The sequence below is a fragment of the Candoia aspera genome, chromosome 2 (genome assembly GCF_035149785.1).
Source record: "Candoia aspera isolate rCanAsp1 chromosome 2, rCanAsp1.hap2, whole genome shotgun sequence".
NCBI classification, from domain to species: Eukaryota; Metazoa; Chordata; class Lepidosauria; order Squamata; family Boidae; genus Candoia; species Candoia aspera.
The window spans coordinates 256,690,158-256,706,935 of record NC_086154.1 but is presented as its reverse complement, the minus strand read 5'-3'; the positions used below and the strand labels follow the sequence as shown (position 1 = coordinate 256,706,935).

The window sequence follows — 16,778 nt, the reverse complement described above, 5'->3', positions numbered from 1 at the left end:
TCACCAATGACATAGTACGTGTGAGTCCAATGCTTTTAAAATGCAACCTTAGAAGTTGGTATAATGTCACATCCTACAAGCATACCTACTAGATCATTTGAATTCTAGAAAAAATGGACTCCCCTCTTAGAGAGTAAATAAAAGTAAAGTAAAAAGAATTAGGATGTATATACTTCTGGGAGCAGCACATCTGTTAGTAATACCCATTTTAAAAGTGCAATCCACTGAATGAGAGTTACCTCTGAGTAAGTTAGATTGTGCTGCTCAATGTGTCCCTTCCCCCATGATGATATAATTCCCTTCTTGCCCATCTCCCACCTTCCACATGGAGAGTCTGATTACAGACCAGATTTCTTTGGGATTATCTTCTATTTAAGGAAAACACAGACAAAATCCAAGTCCAGTCTGAAATATATGAATCAGAGAACTGGTATGGTTCCTTGAACGGTCTGAATATGAATAATGCGGATCCTTACTAATATTGAATCTCCTAAGTACGCTTTGAACAGTTCAACTGTATATAGTAGTTTCTTCGTGTAAAAAATAAATGAAGTGCACACACTTTGCTTGGAATTTCCAGTACTTTTCCCACATAGGTAAAGATGCATTCGCCAAAACAATTGTATCACATAGCATCCACAACTGATTCTATATAAGCTGCAACTTTCACATATTTAACACCTGCAAATCCTGAGAAAGAAAAAAAAAACACAGCAAAACATCCTGTGCTGAACTCAAGTTTCCGAATTTTTTTTTGGAGTCTGCTTTCCACCTCTAGGCTCAATTCTCCTGTTGTGCTATTTAGCAGTTACAGCACATATTGAGTTTTCATTTGATAGCAGTCATTATACAGAATTTATTTCCAAAACAATTGGTTTAAAACATCACTGGCCTGTAAAAATATCAGCTATTACTAACTCAATCTCTGAGATGTTCAGAAAGTGTTTATATGTGCAAACTTTCCACTTGTACATTCACTACTGTAGAGACACTGATCCAGACTGACCCTCTGGTCTACAAAGTCTGCATGAAAGTCAAGGAATCTTCAGATGTTATTAAACTGTAACTCTTAACCTGCAGGGTCAAGGGTAATAGTATTTGCAGGAATTGTACTTGGCCTCATCTGGAGGCTAACATGTTCCCCACTCTCAGTTTACATGTATTTGTCAGTGTAGACCAGTGTTTCTCAACCGTGGCAACTTTTAAGTTGTGTGGACTTCAACTCCCAGAATTCCCCAGCCAACATGGCTGGTTGGGGAATTCTGGGAGTTAAAGTCCACACATCTTAAAGTTGCCAAGGTTGAGAAACACCGGTGTAGATGCTACTGATTGACTGATTATGTGCCATGAAGTCAGCGTTGACTCTCGAAACCAACACTAAACCTTTTTTGGGGAAAAAGCCCTCAGTGACTGAATTCCAGCTCCAAGCTTAAAAGAATGTAAGAACAACATCTTTAGACAATTGCTACAATACTTAGTAGGGGGGAAAAAATCTGTGTTTCAGCTCTCTACAGATACTGGTTTGTACTGGTTCAATTTAATTCTTGAATTTAATAAAATGGAGTGTATATTAAGCAATACAATAAATATAAATGGTTATCTTTATTGAGACAAATACGCAGCTTCAGCAGCTCCATCGGATGGGATTCCAAGGGCAAATGGGTCTGCAGCCTGTTTGCTTTAGATGCTATCCAGATCTTTTGAAGACAAATTCAACCAAATAACAACAACAGCACAATTGTAACTGTGTTCACTCCAATTAATGGCACTGCAAAAAGAAAGAAAGAAAAAGGAGGTGTTATTTCAAATGACTTATTGTATTAAACTCGAACAGTTAAGAAGAAAACAGATTTTCTTTTTCTCCATTCCTTTTGTGGTTTTGATACTTCTTCTGAACATAACTTGATGGGACAACAATAATGCTTTAATGAGACTGGCCATGACAAAGTTCGCTTAAAAGAAATCTTTCTTAAATTGCTTCCCATCCTGGCATACGCTACTAACTGGCCTGATGCTTGAATTATGATGATCTACCCAACAATCACAAACAGTGTTAACTTCAATCTCAAAACACTTCCAGAACAACTGAAATGATTTGTTTTAGTATGACACCATTGCTCTGTGAGCTACACTGGTTACCAGGCAGCTTCTGGGTGCAATTCCAAGTGCTGGACCGATAAAGCCCATCATGGCATAAGGCCGGGCTATCTGCAGGACCCCTTGCTCCCAAGATTATCTGCCCATCCTATAAGGGTGCACACCAAGTCCTCTCATTTTAAGTGATAGTGATATTTTATCATCTATCAGGACCTGGGACGCATATTTCCTTGAACAGCATCCCCCCCGTGCATAGCGTCCATCTTGATGACGTTCAGAAAGTCACTGAAAACCTGGCTTTCTCCCAGGCCTTGGGGTAGGGCCGTCGTCAAAATGCCCTGAAGGAATACTGATCTGTACAATTATGTACAGCTTGTCTTCTGGACACATGTGATCTGTATCTGTGTTTATTGTGCTTTCTTGCTTTTCTGCCCAGAGTCACCGGGAGCTAAATTGTATAAATAAATAAATGTAACAGCTGCTGCAAAATCAAGGATGTCTTGGAAACGTGAAGAATAGCATTTCTACTTTGAAAAGGTGCGTGCACCATTATACTATTACTGTGGGACATGATAATATATTATACTCTATATTAGCGTTTCTCAACCCAGGCAACTTTAAGATGTGTGGACTACAACACCCAGAATTCCCCAGCCAGCCATGCTGGCTGGGGAATTCTGGGAGTTGTAGTCCACACATCTTAAAGTTGCCAAGATTGAGACATACTGCTCTAAATTATGGTATAATGCACTATTATACCATTATACATACAAGACATTCTTTTTGAGTAGCACAGCAAAAGCTTACTGAATGCAACATTCTTACATTTACAGCACAAAATGCTGGAATTACACATTAAAATAGATTTGGGAATCTTTTATCATTCAGAAGGAAGAGAACCCTTAGAAGATTTGGAGATCTGGAAACAGGGAAGCCACATTGCTCCGCCAAATTTCTTCTAGAAAGTTACAGGGCTTATGAAGAAGTAACAGTCTTTGCTAATGGCCTGCTCCCTTTTCTTTTCTGAGAAGGCCTAAGTCCACTAGTGCAATCAAATATGCAATTAATTTATGACAATTCAAAATTAGCCCAGTAAATATCAGCATTAACATTTAGTTAATACCAAGTTATTTGGGGAAAGCCAGTTTGGTGTAAGGCACCAGGCTGGAAACCAGAAGACCGTGAGTTCTCGTCCTGCCTTAGGCACGAAGCCAATTGGGTGACCTTGGGGCCAGTCCCTCTGTCTCAGCCTCAGGAAGAAGAAGGCAAGGCCAAGCCATTTCCAAAAAGTGCTGCCAAGAAAACTGCATGGACTTGTCCTGGCAGTTTCCAGGAGTCAAGACTGACTCAAAGGCACAAAAAGAAGATTAAGTTATTTGAGAAGGCAATGAATCCCCAACTGTGCTGTACCAAGAGTATCATGTTCATCTTACCTCTCATAACCGTCCGTACAGATCGGATCAGATTCATCAATTGCCCCTTAATTCCAGGCTCTTCTCCAAATCCTCCAATGCCCTGATCAGTTCCCCAGCCAACTGTATGTAGAATTTTTATTTTTGTTAAAGCAAACCTGTAGATGCTTCATAAGATAAACAATCAGTGATACAAATCAATAATGTCTCTTAGAAGGAAAGGCCCATTTCAAACCGAAACCTAATGATAGATTCCTAATTCTTTCTTTAAAGTCAAAGAAATGAACGAAATGAACACATATAATGAACCATAACATTCATAATGGCCAAAGAACAGAATTTCTGGAAATTAGAAAAGAAGCAGAAAATTAGTTTTCGTGGAAAACTGGTTAGAGAAAACTAAAATACAAAATGATCCAATCATTATTTAGAAGCACCATTTTTTAAGTCTGATAAATGTCAGAAAGCTCTTAAATCTTGCATGGGGTAGTAATAATTGCTACAGTGTGGCTGACTTTACTTCAGAGCCTTTAGTATTCCTTCACTAACATAGGTGGAAGGACCAAAGATTCTTTATCAAGGTCTATTTTTCCTGACTTGGTGCTCTTGAGATACATCTGGACCAGGGTTTCTCAACCTTAGCAACTTTAAGATGTGTGGACTTCAACTCCCAGAATTCCCCAGCTAGCGACTGCTGCTAAGGTTGAGAAACCCTGGTCCAGATGCATCTCAAGAGCACCAAGACAGGAAAAATTGACCTTGATAAAGAAACTTTGGTCCTTCCACCTACGTTAGTGAAGGAATACTGTTTATTTTTTAATATTACTTATTCCCCAGCATCTGGCTGGGGAATTCTGGGAATTGAAGTCCACACATCTTAAAGTCGCTAAGGTCGAGAAACACTGGTCTGTACTAAGTAACAGCCATCACCACCAGTTGACATGAGATGGGAGGAATCCTGTTCTACCACATCTCCACAGCATCCCAGAAAATGGATGGGAACCGAGCCTGAGCACAAACTTAGACTAAAGATACTGAAAACCAGAATGTGGGAACTAGCAAGAATCCTCACAAACTGGGAAAACAGTCACAAGTAATACTCTTATAAGAAAATTATGATAATGACTTTGATAATGTAACGAGAATGCACATGCAGGGCTGTTTCGCGCCACCGTCTCTACTTTTTTCCCTACGGTAAAATCGTTCATGCTAACTGGGTAGTTTGTGGCAGCCCATCTATCAGGCCCCTGTGGTCACTTTTTGCCACTCCAGGGGGCAGATGCCTGGTCTTGTGCCAAATTCCTGCGGTGGGTACAAAGAGCCCTGAAAGCCCATGGAGCGCACATGCACTGGTTAGAGACAGCGCTGTACAATCCAGCAGTTTGCAGAACAGGGTAACTTGTTCAGCACGATGCACAAAAGGACTTGCTAAGCTCACGGCTGACCTCCTCGAAAGCCCTATGAAAACGCCCCACTGAGCAACTCGGCCTCAGTGGGGGAAAGGCAGAGAGGGGCGCAACAAACTACAGCTTGACCTACCCTCCCTGCAGATCGTTGATTCTTTGATTCACCCACACAAACTCTAGATCCAATGGGCCTGCCTGGGCTAACTCCCCAGCCCTCCCCTTTGGGATGCGCTCTGCAACAAACTTGCTAACTCCTCCCAGAGTCCCTCTTTTGGGGGAGATGGACGGTAGGAAAATTTGAATGGTAATATTAATAACAACTACCAAGGGTCCCTTCCAGACCAGCTATACTGGGCTGGGGATACTGGGAGGAGCAGTCCAAAGGTGAACTACACGGCCACTGCTGCAATGATGGGTGCTGTAGTCCAGAATAGATATGGCATAACCTTCTCCTGCCGGTGTTGTTTTTTATGGTTTTCACAGCTGTACTGTTTTTAATGATTTTTTGCAGTTATTTTTAGCACTGTTTTTGGGGGGGTTTAACTTTCTAAGCCGTCCAGAGTCGAGGGCAATGAGAAGGGCGGCTATATCAATTTAATTAATAAATTTAATCAATAATAAAAATAATGAATAATTTAATGAATAATGGCTTGATGCCTTCTGAACTGTACTTGTTTTAATATTTTGATTATATGATTTGGTTTTTTTTATTGTATGCTGCGTAGTCCCCTATTTGTGAGATGGACGGCTATTTAAATATAAGGAAATAGGAATAAATTTAACGAATAATAACAATAAAGAATAATGATAATAAAGCATAATTTAATGAATAATGAGTAATGGCTTGGTGGCTTTTTAACTGTGCCTTTTAAATATTTTGATTATATGATTTGGTTTTTATTGTGCGCCACTTAAGAGTCACCTTTTTGTGGGACGGGTGGCTGTATAAATACGATAATGGAAATAAATGTAGTCAATAAATAAATAAATCTTGCATAACCCTAATACACTGTAACAATGATAGCAGTAGTAGTAGTAATAACTACTATAGGAGGAAAATAGAAAAATTGGAAATAGAGGAATATAGGAGGAGGAAGGAGTGTTTGGTATGTTCGCCGCCTTGAGTTATTTATAAAAAAAGTATAATAAAGGCGGGATAGAAAATAAACAAACACACACACGCAAGCAGTATTTTCTGCATCAGCTCAACCACCCGCAGCCCCCGCCCTCCCCCAAGAAGGACCCGGAGGTTCGCCGCCAGCCCTCCACAGCCTCCCCTCCCCTCCCGGCGGGTTACGCCGCGGACTCACTCCTGCGGAGGAAGCGCTCCTCGTGCAGCACCGCGACGGCGTTGACGAGCAGCAGCGCGGCCTGCAGCAGCGAGTACAACGTGAACGCCATCCCGGCAGCGCCGGCGCCGCCACCACCGGCCCGCTCTGCGCACGCGCGGGGCGCCCCGGAACGTGGCGCGGGGCGGGGCGGGCGGTGACGTCACAGAGCCCGGTGGTGGGAACCCCGCCTCCTCCCCTCGCCCCCCAGGGGAAGGGCGGGGAAGGCGGATCTCCAACCTGGCGCTCTCCGGCGGCGGTGGATGAGAATGCCCATCATCCGCCGCAGGCGGACGCCGGGTGGGGCAAGGCTTGGCTTCTGCCCCATAAAACGAGTGAGGAGGCTCGTGGGGTCCTCAGACCGAGAAACTTTGCTCTGCAGTGCTGGGACGGATTTTAGTTTGGAAGCTTACCCTGCCTTTTGAAAGTCTGAGATTTTCACCTTAGAGTAAAATACCCTAAACTTCAGGGTAGCTTATCTTTACGTCGTTTAAGGTCCACATATATATATCAGAGCAGTGAATCTCAAGTTCGGAAACTTTAACATGTGTGGACTTCAACTCCCAGGATTCTGGGAGTTGAAGTCCGCACATCTTAAAGTTGGCAAGGTTGAGAAACACCGGATTAGAGCCTCAACAGGGAAACTAAGAGCTGCAGACACTTCGCTCAGCCACTACACTGGGCTGTTGTGGAGGTCAGTGGGAGCCGGGAGGATGGTGAAGCTGCCTGGGGGCAGAAAAAAAAATGACATAGGAATGCGGTGGCGCTGCGGGTTAAACCGCTGAGCTGCTGAGCTTGCCGATCGGAAGGTCGGCGGTCCGAATCCGCGTGACGGGGTGAGCTCCCGTTGCCAGTCCCAGCTCCTGCCAACCTAGCAGTTCGAAAACATGCCAATGTGAGTCGATTAATTGGTACCGCTTCGGCAGGCAGGTAACGGTGTTCCATGTAGTCATGCCGGCCACATGACCACGGAAGTGTCTACGGACAAACGCCGGCTCTTCGGCTTTGAAACGGAGATGAGCACCGCCCCCTAGAGTTGGACACAACCGGACTTAATGTCAAGGGAAACCTTTACCTTTACTTTTAGACTGCCATGCAAATTTCTGGGTGGCCACCAGGGGGCAGCCCCACTGGTTCTCTGACTCTCTGGACTGCCCCTAGTGGCCTCTGGGAGCCTCTGCAGTGCAGCTCTGATGGCTCTGGTTGGAAGACTCCATTGCTGCATAAAGGAGTTCGTCTGGGTTGGTGCCATTTGCTGAACCAGGTTCCTGCCTCGCCCCATTTTCTGGGTGTGCACAAGGCAACCAACCATAAATTACCCCAACAGCCTGATGAACCACCCCAAAATACTTCCATTAATCTAGTTTAGCATCTTGTGAAAATGTAGCTGCTTGATTTTTTCCCACAAGTCATTGTCAACTCCTAGCGACCACATCATGAATTTTCTCCATGATGATCTGTCCCTAACCTGGTCCTTCAGGTCTTTTAACGGTACACCCATCTCTGCCGTAACTGAGTCCCTCCACCTTGCTACTGGTCATCTTCCTTCCTTCCACCTTTCCCAGTGTTATAACTTCTCAAAGGGAGCTGGGTCTTTGCATTGATTGACTGATTACATATGTACTATTAAGTCATTTTCGACTCCTAGTGACCACAAACATAGATATTCTACATGACGATCTGTCCCCAACCTGGTCTTTCAGGCCTTTCAACGGTGGACCCATCACCTCTGTGATTGAGTCCCTTCTCCTTGCTGCTGGTCGTTCTCTTCTCTTTCCTTCCGCCTTTCCTAGCGTTAGAGCTTTCTCCAGAGAGCCAGGTTTTTGCATAATGTGTCTGAAATAATCTGGGGCTTTTTTCTAAACCTTTTGGATTCCTGGATGGCAATGCAAACCTGGAATATTCCCAGTCAAACCTGTATGTGTGTCATCTGTGCCTCAAGTGAGAACTCTGGGTTGATTTACCTAATCTAGTTAAACATTTTGTGGGCCTTCCAAGTTCACATTAAAATTCTGATGTATTAAGGAGATATACACACACACATACAGGTTTGACTGGGAATATTCCAGGTTTGCATGGCCATCCAGGAATCCAAAAGGTTTAGAAAAAAGCCCCAGATTAATGCAGGCTCAGCTTCAGGCACAGTTGGTTCCCCTTTGGCCTTCATGAACTTTCTCCCTGTTTAACTGATTGAAAATACGGAAAGCTTCAATGAAGCCCAGAGTTGAGATGTAGTTGGGCAAGGTATACATTTCATTAATAAATAAATAGGCCTGGGAGAATAAAAACTTTCCAACTCTAGGAAAATAATCAAGTGGGTGCAGGTGTGCCTTATTGGAAAGGCATTGCAGGGCCGCAGGGCCACCACTGAGAAGGATCTGCATCTGCTGTTTCTCAGCACTGGAAGCTCTGCTTTTGGAAATGATCTGTAAGACAGTGACTATTACAGTCCCTGCTTCAGTCCAAAGACTAAAGTCCAGTATTTTCTTTCCAACCTAGCATGCCCCTAAAGCAGAGCGTGAAGGTACCAGCGTCCCAACTGTACCATTTTTGGCACCCTAGCAACAGTAGGCACCCTAATATGTTGCCTCTGCACCAAGGTTATCCACTTAGAATCATGGGATGTACAGATTGGAAGGGACCTTGGAGATCATGTTGTCCAACCCTTGCCCAATACAGGAATCCATTCCTACGATTACACTTAGCCAACCTTCCCTAATCTGGTGAGAGTTTTGTACTACAGCTCCTACAGATGGCCCCAGTGGCTTGGAATTGTGGAAGGTATAATAAATACTTGGAAGTTTGAAGAAGGTTGCACTTAGCTATCAAGTGATTTCACTGCAGTTGTTCGATCTGGCCATTTTGAATGACCCTAGTAATCAGGTCTTTAAGCCCATTGAGGTCGATAGCAGTACTTAAGGCCAGAGGATCATCTAAACCAACCTTCTCCAACCTGGTGCCTCTAGAGCAGTGTTTCTCAACCTGGTCACCTTTAAGAAGTGTGGACTTCAACTTCCAGAACTCCCCAGCCAGCATGCTGTCTGGGGAATTCTGGGAGTTGAAGTCCACACATCTTAAAGTTAACAAGGTTGAGAAACACTGCACTAGAAGCATTGGTCTACTTTACCAGATTCTTCTCCAAGGACTTTTTTTTTCTTCCATTCTCCTTTCTGTCTGATTGTAGTTGATGTAGACCTGGTGGTTGTGATATCTTTGTGGTTGTGACATATGGGCACTGGTAGGTAGATCCAGGGCTAAATTTGATTGCAATTAAAGCTAAATTAATTGACTACATTCCCCATATGTAATAATTGCCCTCTTCTATTGTATTAAAAATTACTGTTCAGCAGGATGTCTTCAAGCTCTCCCAAAGAAAGCCTTCAGGAGGACAGGTTGTGTGCCTCAATCTAGGTTAAAGACAGCATCTAATTTGGCCCCTCATGACATCTTAGAGTAGAAAATGCCAAGCATTAGTTGTATGTTATGTAAAGGGTTTTGCTTTGCTTTACTACTCGTTTCACTGGAATGGAAAGAAAGATCTCTTTCCCTTCTTTCTCCTATTTTTGTGCTAAAACAGCTAAAATACGTGCTTTTTCGTGACCACTCCATGTTTGGGCTTGTAAAAGAATTCAATACAGGTGGGGCTTCAAACAGCAACACACGAAAAACTGCTTTTACTTTTCAAAGGTTCTGGGAAATCTATTTTGTGGTATACCCTTCAAATAGGAAGCAAAATTATGCCTTAATTAGGGCTCATGCATCCGTTGCTTAAAGCTTGGGTAGTTTTTAAATATTGTTAATCCAATACATTTGCTTTAAGTAGCAGTACTATGATATTTAGCTGATTAATTTCATTACTGTCTTATTTTTATTTTGTTGGCATAGAACATCCTTTCTCTTAAAAGAGCCCAGAGCACAAGAGTAGAAGCTCAGCATCTCTGTTCAACAATTAAAAACATCCAATTAAAAGCTAAAGGAAAAAGCACATATACCAACCAACAACTGGTGTAAATAGAGTTTGGAATCGTAATTAAAAATCTCATCAGGTCCTAATTGTTATTTACCCCAAATGCAGGTGTCAAGATTAATAACTGATTCTGTGCTGGAACAATTATGCCTCATGCTGCATCAAGTCGGTGTGGCTTCTGGGCAGTTCGGTAATATAGATAACAAAGCAAATAATAACTGGAGCTGAGAGGTATCATGCAGCTAGTGATGCATAAATACGCATGTCCTTCTCCTGTCTTGCATTTCGATCAGCGGCCGGGTCCTGATTACTACCATTTTTTTTCATTTTGCAGTAATCGTAGAATATACAGATGCCTTAATTCTGAATGGCGGGCAGGTTTTATTACTCAATCAGAGAAAGATGCCTAGTGATATTGCTCTCTTTAGAGAGGAAGATTTGTTTAGCACTGATAAGAGCACCGAAGGAGAGCAACATGAGTGTAGGGTGCTCCTACCAGAGGCCTGCTGTGGATAACACAGTGGTTACATACTTGGTGTGTTTGTGGGCCTTCAAGTCTACCTGGACTCCTGGAGACTGCCTGGACAGGTCCCTGCAGGTTCCTTGGCAAGATGTTTGGAAGTGGTTTGCCCTTGCCAGCTTCTTCCTAGGGGAAAGAGAAAAGGACTGGCCCAAGGTCACCCAGAAGGCTTTGTGTCTAAGGCAAAACTAGAACTCAAGGTCTCCCAGTTTCTGGCCTTGGGCCTTTAACAACTATACCAAGCTATTTTTCTTATGTGTATATAGAATATATATCTATACCTATACGCAATATAAATCAACGAGCCTACGCTTCCCTGTTCAAATGGCACAAAAGTACAGGTAGTCCTCTCTTAACAACCGTTCATTTAGTGATGGTTCATACTTATGACAGTGCTGAAAAAACCGATCTGTGACTGGTCCTCACACTTACGACCATAGCAGTGTCCCCACGGTTACGTGATCACGATTTGGGCGCTTGGCAACCAGTTCGTATTTATGACTGTCACAGTGTCACGTGGTCATGTGATCACCATTTTTTACCTTCCCAGCCAGCTTCTGGCAAGCAAAATCAATGGGGAACCATGTAATTCGCTTAACAGCCACATGGTTCACTTAATGACCACCGCAAAGAAGGTCATAAAATTGGGTCAGATTTGCTTAATGACCACTTCACTTAGCAACTGAACTTCTGGTCCCAATTGTGGTCATTAAGTGAGGACTACCTGTACCTTGGAAGGAGCCTTTTATTACCTAGGATCAGCCTATAGCTTCTGAAAGGCATTTGGTCTGTGAATCCAAGCTGTGGTCCATCACCACCAGAGGGGTCATGGCATCTTCGGCGTATCTTAGGCACCTCACATCATTTGGGTGACAAAGACCTTTTACCTTCCCCATCTTCCCCACTTTCCCTCCCTTCAGGCTCCTTGAGGCCCAACTCCAGGAACGAAGGAGGGAATATGAAGAGGAAGTCGAAGCCCTAAAGGACCAGATGGAGGTGTTGAAGGAAGGGATGGAGAAACAGCACGAAGTCTTCCTCCAGACACTCCAGTTGTCCCCAGAAGCCCAAGTGGAGTTTGGCATCCAGCAGGAAATCACGTGGCTGACAAATGAAAACCTGGTATGGACAGTGAGCAAAAGGGCAGGGTTGTACATGGGTGATAGGGCCTTCTTTGAAAGATGGGTGCCCAGCTCTTCAGTCAAAAAAGGGTATTCCAGTGTCTTGGCTTATAGCAAGTGGCTGGTCTAGTCCCTGCAGTTCTTGGAATATTTTTCAGAAGTGATTGCCATTGCCTTCTTCTTCCTGGGGCTAAGAGTAATGGCCTAAAGTCCCCCAGCTGGCTTTGTGCCCAAGGCAGGACGCAAACTCATGGTCTCCCAGTTTCTAGTCCAGCACCATCACCATTAGACCTAACTGGTCCTCATATATATTTGGTGCCTTCAAGTCAGCCTTGACCCTTGGCAACTACATGGAGAAATCTCTGCAGTTTTCTTGGTAGCATTTTCAGAAGTGGTTTGCCCTTGTCTTCTTCCTAGGGTTGAGCAAGAGGGACTGGCCCCATGTCACCCAGCTGGCTTCCATGTCTAAAGCAGGACTAGAACTCACAGTCTCTTGGTTTTTAGCCCAGTGCCTTTAACCCCTACACCAAACTGTCTCTCGGTCACATCTCTGAAATATATTATTTCACCCTGTCCACAGGAAGAAATGTATGGATATTGGAGTCTAGTGCTGTTTTCTTGATTCTACAAGAAAGATCTATTTTTTAAAACCAATTGTATTTATCATGCTAATTTTGTTGAATTATAAATGGACACGCTTCATCTGGCATGCATGTATTGCTAGATTTCAGATGCTGTAAAGACAATTGATGATAAGAACAAGAATTATGGCATTAGGCAGATGTGAGAAACAAAGAGATACTTTTTTGTCATTCATGGGCAGGCATTGATGTATTTTCAAATATGGTTGGTTAATCTGGTGGATTACAGACTAGAGAGCCAGTTTGGTCTAGTGGTGAAGGTTTCAGGCTAGAAATCAGAAGACTGAGAGTTCCAGTCCTGCCTTAGGCATGAAAGCCGACTGGGTGACCTTGGGCCAGTCACTCTCAAGCTTGGGTGACAAGCCAATTGGTCAATTCCTGTTGCAACCAATGGATCAACATTCAGTTGATCCAAAAAAGTGGACCCTGCACCTGTGGGAAAACACCAGGAAGAAAAAAAAATCAGTTCGATTACAGATTATTAGAATTTCAGTTTTGTTTACTTAGTTTTAATATTAGTCAAATGACCCAACACCACAGGCACTGTCTCTTTGCCTAATCTATTTTGCTAAAAAGTGTTCTATAAATACATTGGACAATGTGTTTGTGTGTGTGTGTGTGATGTGTGGATGGAGGGAAGGAGGGTGTACTGAGTGACCAGTGCTTTTGGAAAATAGTACAATATATAGATAATAATTCACAATACTTTGTTCCTGTCACATTCTGTACAATTTATCCTGTGTCTCGGTATCACCATGGATTCATAGGCTGTGTTAACACAGCATGTTTAACCATGTCAGGTCATCTCTCCTGGTCATTTGTATAACATGCTACACTTAGCGTTAAATTGGTTAGACTGCTTATGGCTTAGCACGTTGTGTAAATCCGGTACCCAAGTTTACATACATTATGAGAAAATATAAAATGTGTGGTATATTTAACATGTTTTCACTTAGTTAATAAAAGTCATGGCAGCACCTAGCCATGTTGGCCAGTCTCAAAAAGCTAAGCAGGGTCAGACTTGGTTGGGACTTGCATGAGTGGCCACTAGGAAATACCAGGGCTGTAGGCTGGATTGAGGTTCAAAGAACATTCTAGGTGAAGGCAATGGCAAACATTATATTCTCTATAATGTAAAGAAAACACTTGGATGTTTCCATGAAGTCCTCAGGACTTAAGCCTGTCTCCACAGAAACTTTACTTCCCGCTAATATGTTTAACATATGGAAGTGATCTGGAAGATCCTTCAACCCAGGGCTATGCAGTGCAGTGTTCTCCTAGATGATTGACCAGCCCTGCCCACTTCCCTAGACACCTACAAGAAGTTGAACCTCTTAATTTTTATTTTTTTTTAAACAAATCTATTTGCTTCAAAGCAAAACTTTGCCCGCAGCCATTCCTGTCTCTATTTCCTCTGAAAGTCATTCTAAACTTCAGATGATGCTCCAAACAGGTGCAACCAAACACATTTTCACTGTAGCCAGTTACTTGAAAAACACGACCATTTTGTGAGTCAGTTGGGTAAAGCGGTTCAGATGTTGGAATCGGCCTTGGGACACCAAAGTTCAAGTTCACCTCACCCGTGGAATTGCTTTGGCCAATAATTCAGGGTTGTTGTTCTGGGGAAGCTTGAAGGAGGGAGTGTAGTCTAAGCACCTGTTACAGAACTTGTCTCTGAAGGGGGAGGTGATGTGGTGGATTTCCACAGTGCTGCTGGTTCTCAGGAAGGAGGGAGCACATTCCAAGGAGGAGGACAAGATAAAAGGAGGCACAGTCCAGAAATGGAATGTGGGAAGACTAAGAGGTTCAGAATAGCCCCGTCCTAGAGCCTTCCCAGGCTATTTGCCCTTAGGTTAGGTAAAATATTATTATTATTATTATTATTTTTGTTGTTGTTGTTGTTATTATTATTATTATTATTATTATTCCTATTTCTCCACCACCCATCTTGTATATAACGACTCTGGGCTGTTTACAATGATAAAAATAATGTGTCACTAAAACAGTACAGTATAAATATAAATATAAATGTAAATGTACTGTAAATGTAAAAATACAAAATACAAAATACAAATTCTAGATGGCAAATTAAGATCTTATTGTTGGCCCCATCATGGTGCCAACCACCCCCATGAATGGCTACCCCCCCTCCCATCCCAAGCAAGGTGGCATAACCAGGTTTTAACTCCCTTCTGTAAGGCCGGGAGAGTGGGGGCCTGTCTTACCTCTGGGGGTAGCTTATTCCAGAGAGCGGGGGCCACAGCAGAGAAGGCCCTCCTCCTGGACCCTGCCAATCGGCAATCCATCACGGACAGGGTCTGTAACATGCCCTCTCTGCCTGACTGGGTGGGACAGGAATAGCTTTAGTCTGGCAAGATTCTGTCTATACGGGTGAGCAAATACAGAATTGAAGTTTGGCTGGATTGATTCTCTGAAGTTCTTGGGCTGGGCCTGACAGCACCCTTGAGCTTCTGGAGAAAAGGTGGGAAATAATAAATATTGTAAATAATCAATGAATCTGTCCCTGAGCCAGATGCAGCCCACATCTTGCCACAATCTGCTTTTCTCTCTCCTTAGCCCCACAAAGGACTAAGTGGATGGGACCTTTTCTCCCCTCAAGATTAATTGCCACGCTGAAAGTAGGCAGCCGTAGACAGAACAGCTAATCCTCTCCCCACACTTAGAAACAAAGGGTCCCATTTGCATGTGCAAGAATTTGGAAGAGGGTGACAGCTGGGGAGAGAGACAGATTTATGTCCTAAGGAGTACCTCTTTCTTCTTTCATAGGATCATCAGCACAGAGACTTTAAGAAATTCAGTCTGGGAGCCATAAAGGATGGCAGAGCTGAGTTATATTTGCTCCCCTCGATACCCTTGTGTGAATTCCATTAGTGTAAATGGGATATAAATGTCTCTATCGTGAGGGTAAGATGGACTCACAAGGAAAGATGAACAGGTACTGTATCTGATTTATCTGGAGCAGCAGCACTGGAACAGGGTCTTTGCACGCTATGGGCTGGGCAGGGCAGGGGGGAGAGAAATAGATAATTTTGTGCTTTGGAAGCAAGTCTACTAATACATTTTGTTTACCCCAGACGCTGCATTCGGCTCAGATGATTATTCATTGTGAAGCTGAAATGCATTGTTTCAGTTGGTGTTCCAGAGGCTCAGCTCAAAATGAACAGGAACGAGACTTTTTCCAAATACATTTATTAGTTTGCAAGATTCTTAATGGGCAAGGACTTATACACATGGGAAACTTAAAGACTGGAGGCAATGTAGGCAAGAGGATCTTTCCCAGCTGCACAAGGTCCTTCATGGCTTTTACAGCAATACACTGACACAATTCATTTAGACTGTTAATTTAGACCTAGACCTGGTCTGGTCTGGTCTGAAAGATGGCTTGGTCTGGAGCTCAGAAAAACCTGATTGCAGAATTTTGGTAGGAAAGTAGATTTACACTCATTTAGCTTTTATCACCAATGTGCATCTTAAAGCAGTGTTTCTCAAATGTGGCAACTTTAAGATGTGTGGACTTCAACTCCCAGAATTCCCCAGCCAGCCATGCTGGCTGGGGAATTCTGGGAGTTGAAGTCCACACATCTTAAAGTTGCCATGTTTGCGAAACACTGCTCTAGAGTCACTGTTGTGAGATGGGAGGCCAAATAAATTGTTTCAGTAAAATAAATAAAATAAAATAAAATCTACCATTAGATATCCAAGACTTCTATAGGATGCTTGGGAAAGGCTGTCGCAAATAATTAAACAGCCTTAGAAAGCAGAAAAAAGCATTTGAAAGGAAGGCAGTGGCAAATCACCTTCATGTTGTTGGCAAGAAAATCAGCTCACCTTGAAGGAGATCTTACTTTTTTCTGCCAATCCTATATTCATTTGCATGGGATGGACTGAAGTGTGTATTTAGAACTGCTAATTCAGATGATTGCATGATTGCTCTGTGAAAATCTGCAGAATGTCGACATCCAGTAATGCAATTTTTCAAGCTTTTGTTTGTATTTAAAAATAAATGAAATAGCTCTTTTAAGCATTCACTAGATTTGACATATCGGTTTATTTCTGAAAAATCAAACAACCCAAAAGCCAAAATAAGCAGTGAACATTCCCTGCCCCACTCCCTTCAGAGACATCACCGCATTCTTGCCATGTTTGCTGTGATCTGGGGAGGGAACATGATAGATAGCTAAATAACTAGGTAGATAGGGAGGGAGGGATATATGGAAAGAGAGAGAGAGAGACCCCATTATATAAATCCCCCATCCATGGACTAGATG

At 43.0% G+C, this 16,778-nt stretch overlaps 1 protein-coding gene across 1 annotated transcript; it reads right to left on the bottom strand.

Annotated features, from left to right (window-relative positions):
• Positions 1 to 1,578: 1,578 nt before the first annotated feature.
• IER3IP1 (immediate early response 3 interacting protein 1) lies at positions 1,579 to 6,365 on the bottom strand. Its single transcript, XM_063295842.1, has 3 exons — positions 6,226 to 6,365; positions 3,531 to 3,632; positions 1,579 to 1,768 (listed from the first exon to the last, which is right to left on the bottom strand). Exons 1-3 carry the CDS (start codon positions 6,314 to 6,316, stop codon positions 1,713 to 1,715), a joined length of 249 nt encoding a protein of 82 aa, XP_063151912.1. The 5' UTR covers positions 6,317 to 6,365; the 3' UTR covers positions 1,579 to 1,712.
• Positions 6,366 to 16,778: the final 10,413 nt, after the last annotated feature.

Excerpts from the sequence above, each read along its gene's own strand:
- IER3IP1 (XM_063295842.1), bottom strand. The coding sequence starts at position 6,316 with ATGGCGTTCACGTTGTACTCGCTGCTGCAGGCCGCGCTGCTGCTCGTC. Across the intron at positions 3,633-6,225 it reads GGAGCGCTTCCTCCGCAGGA|TTGGCTGGGGAACTGATCAG; the intron begins GTGAGTCCGCGG and ends TTCTACATACAG. Across the intron at positions 1,769-3,530 it reads TGTACGGACGGTTATGAGAG|TGCCATTAATTGGAGTGAAC; the intron begins GTAAGATGAACA and ends TTCTTTTTGCAG.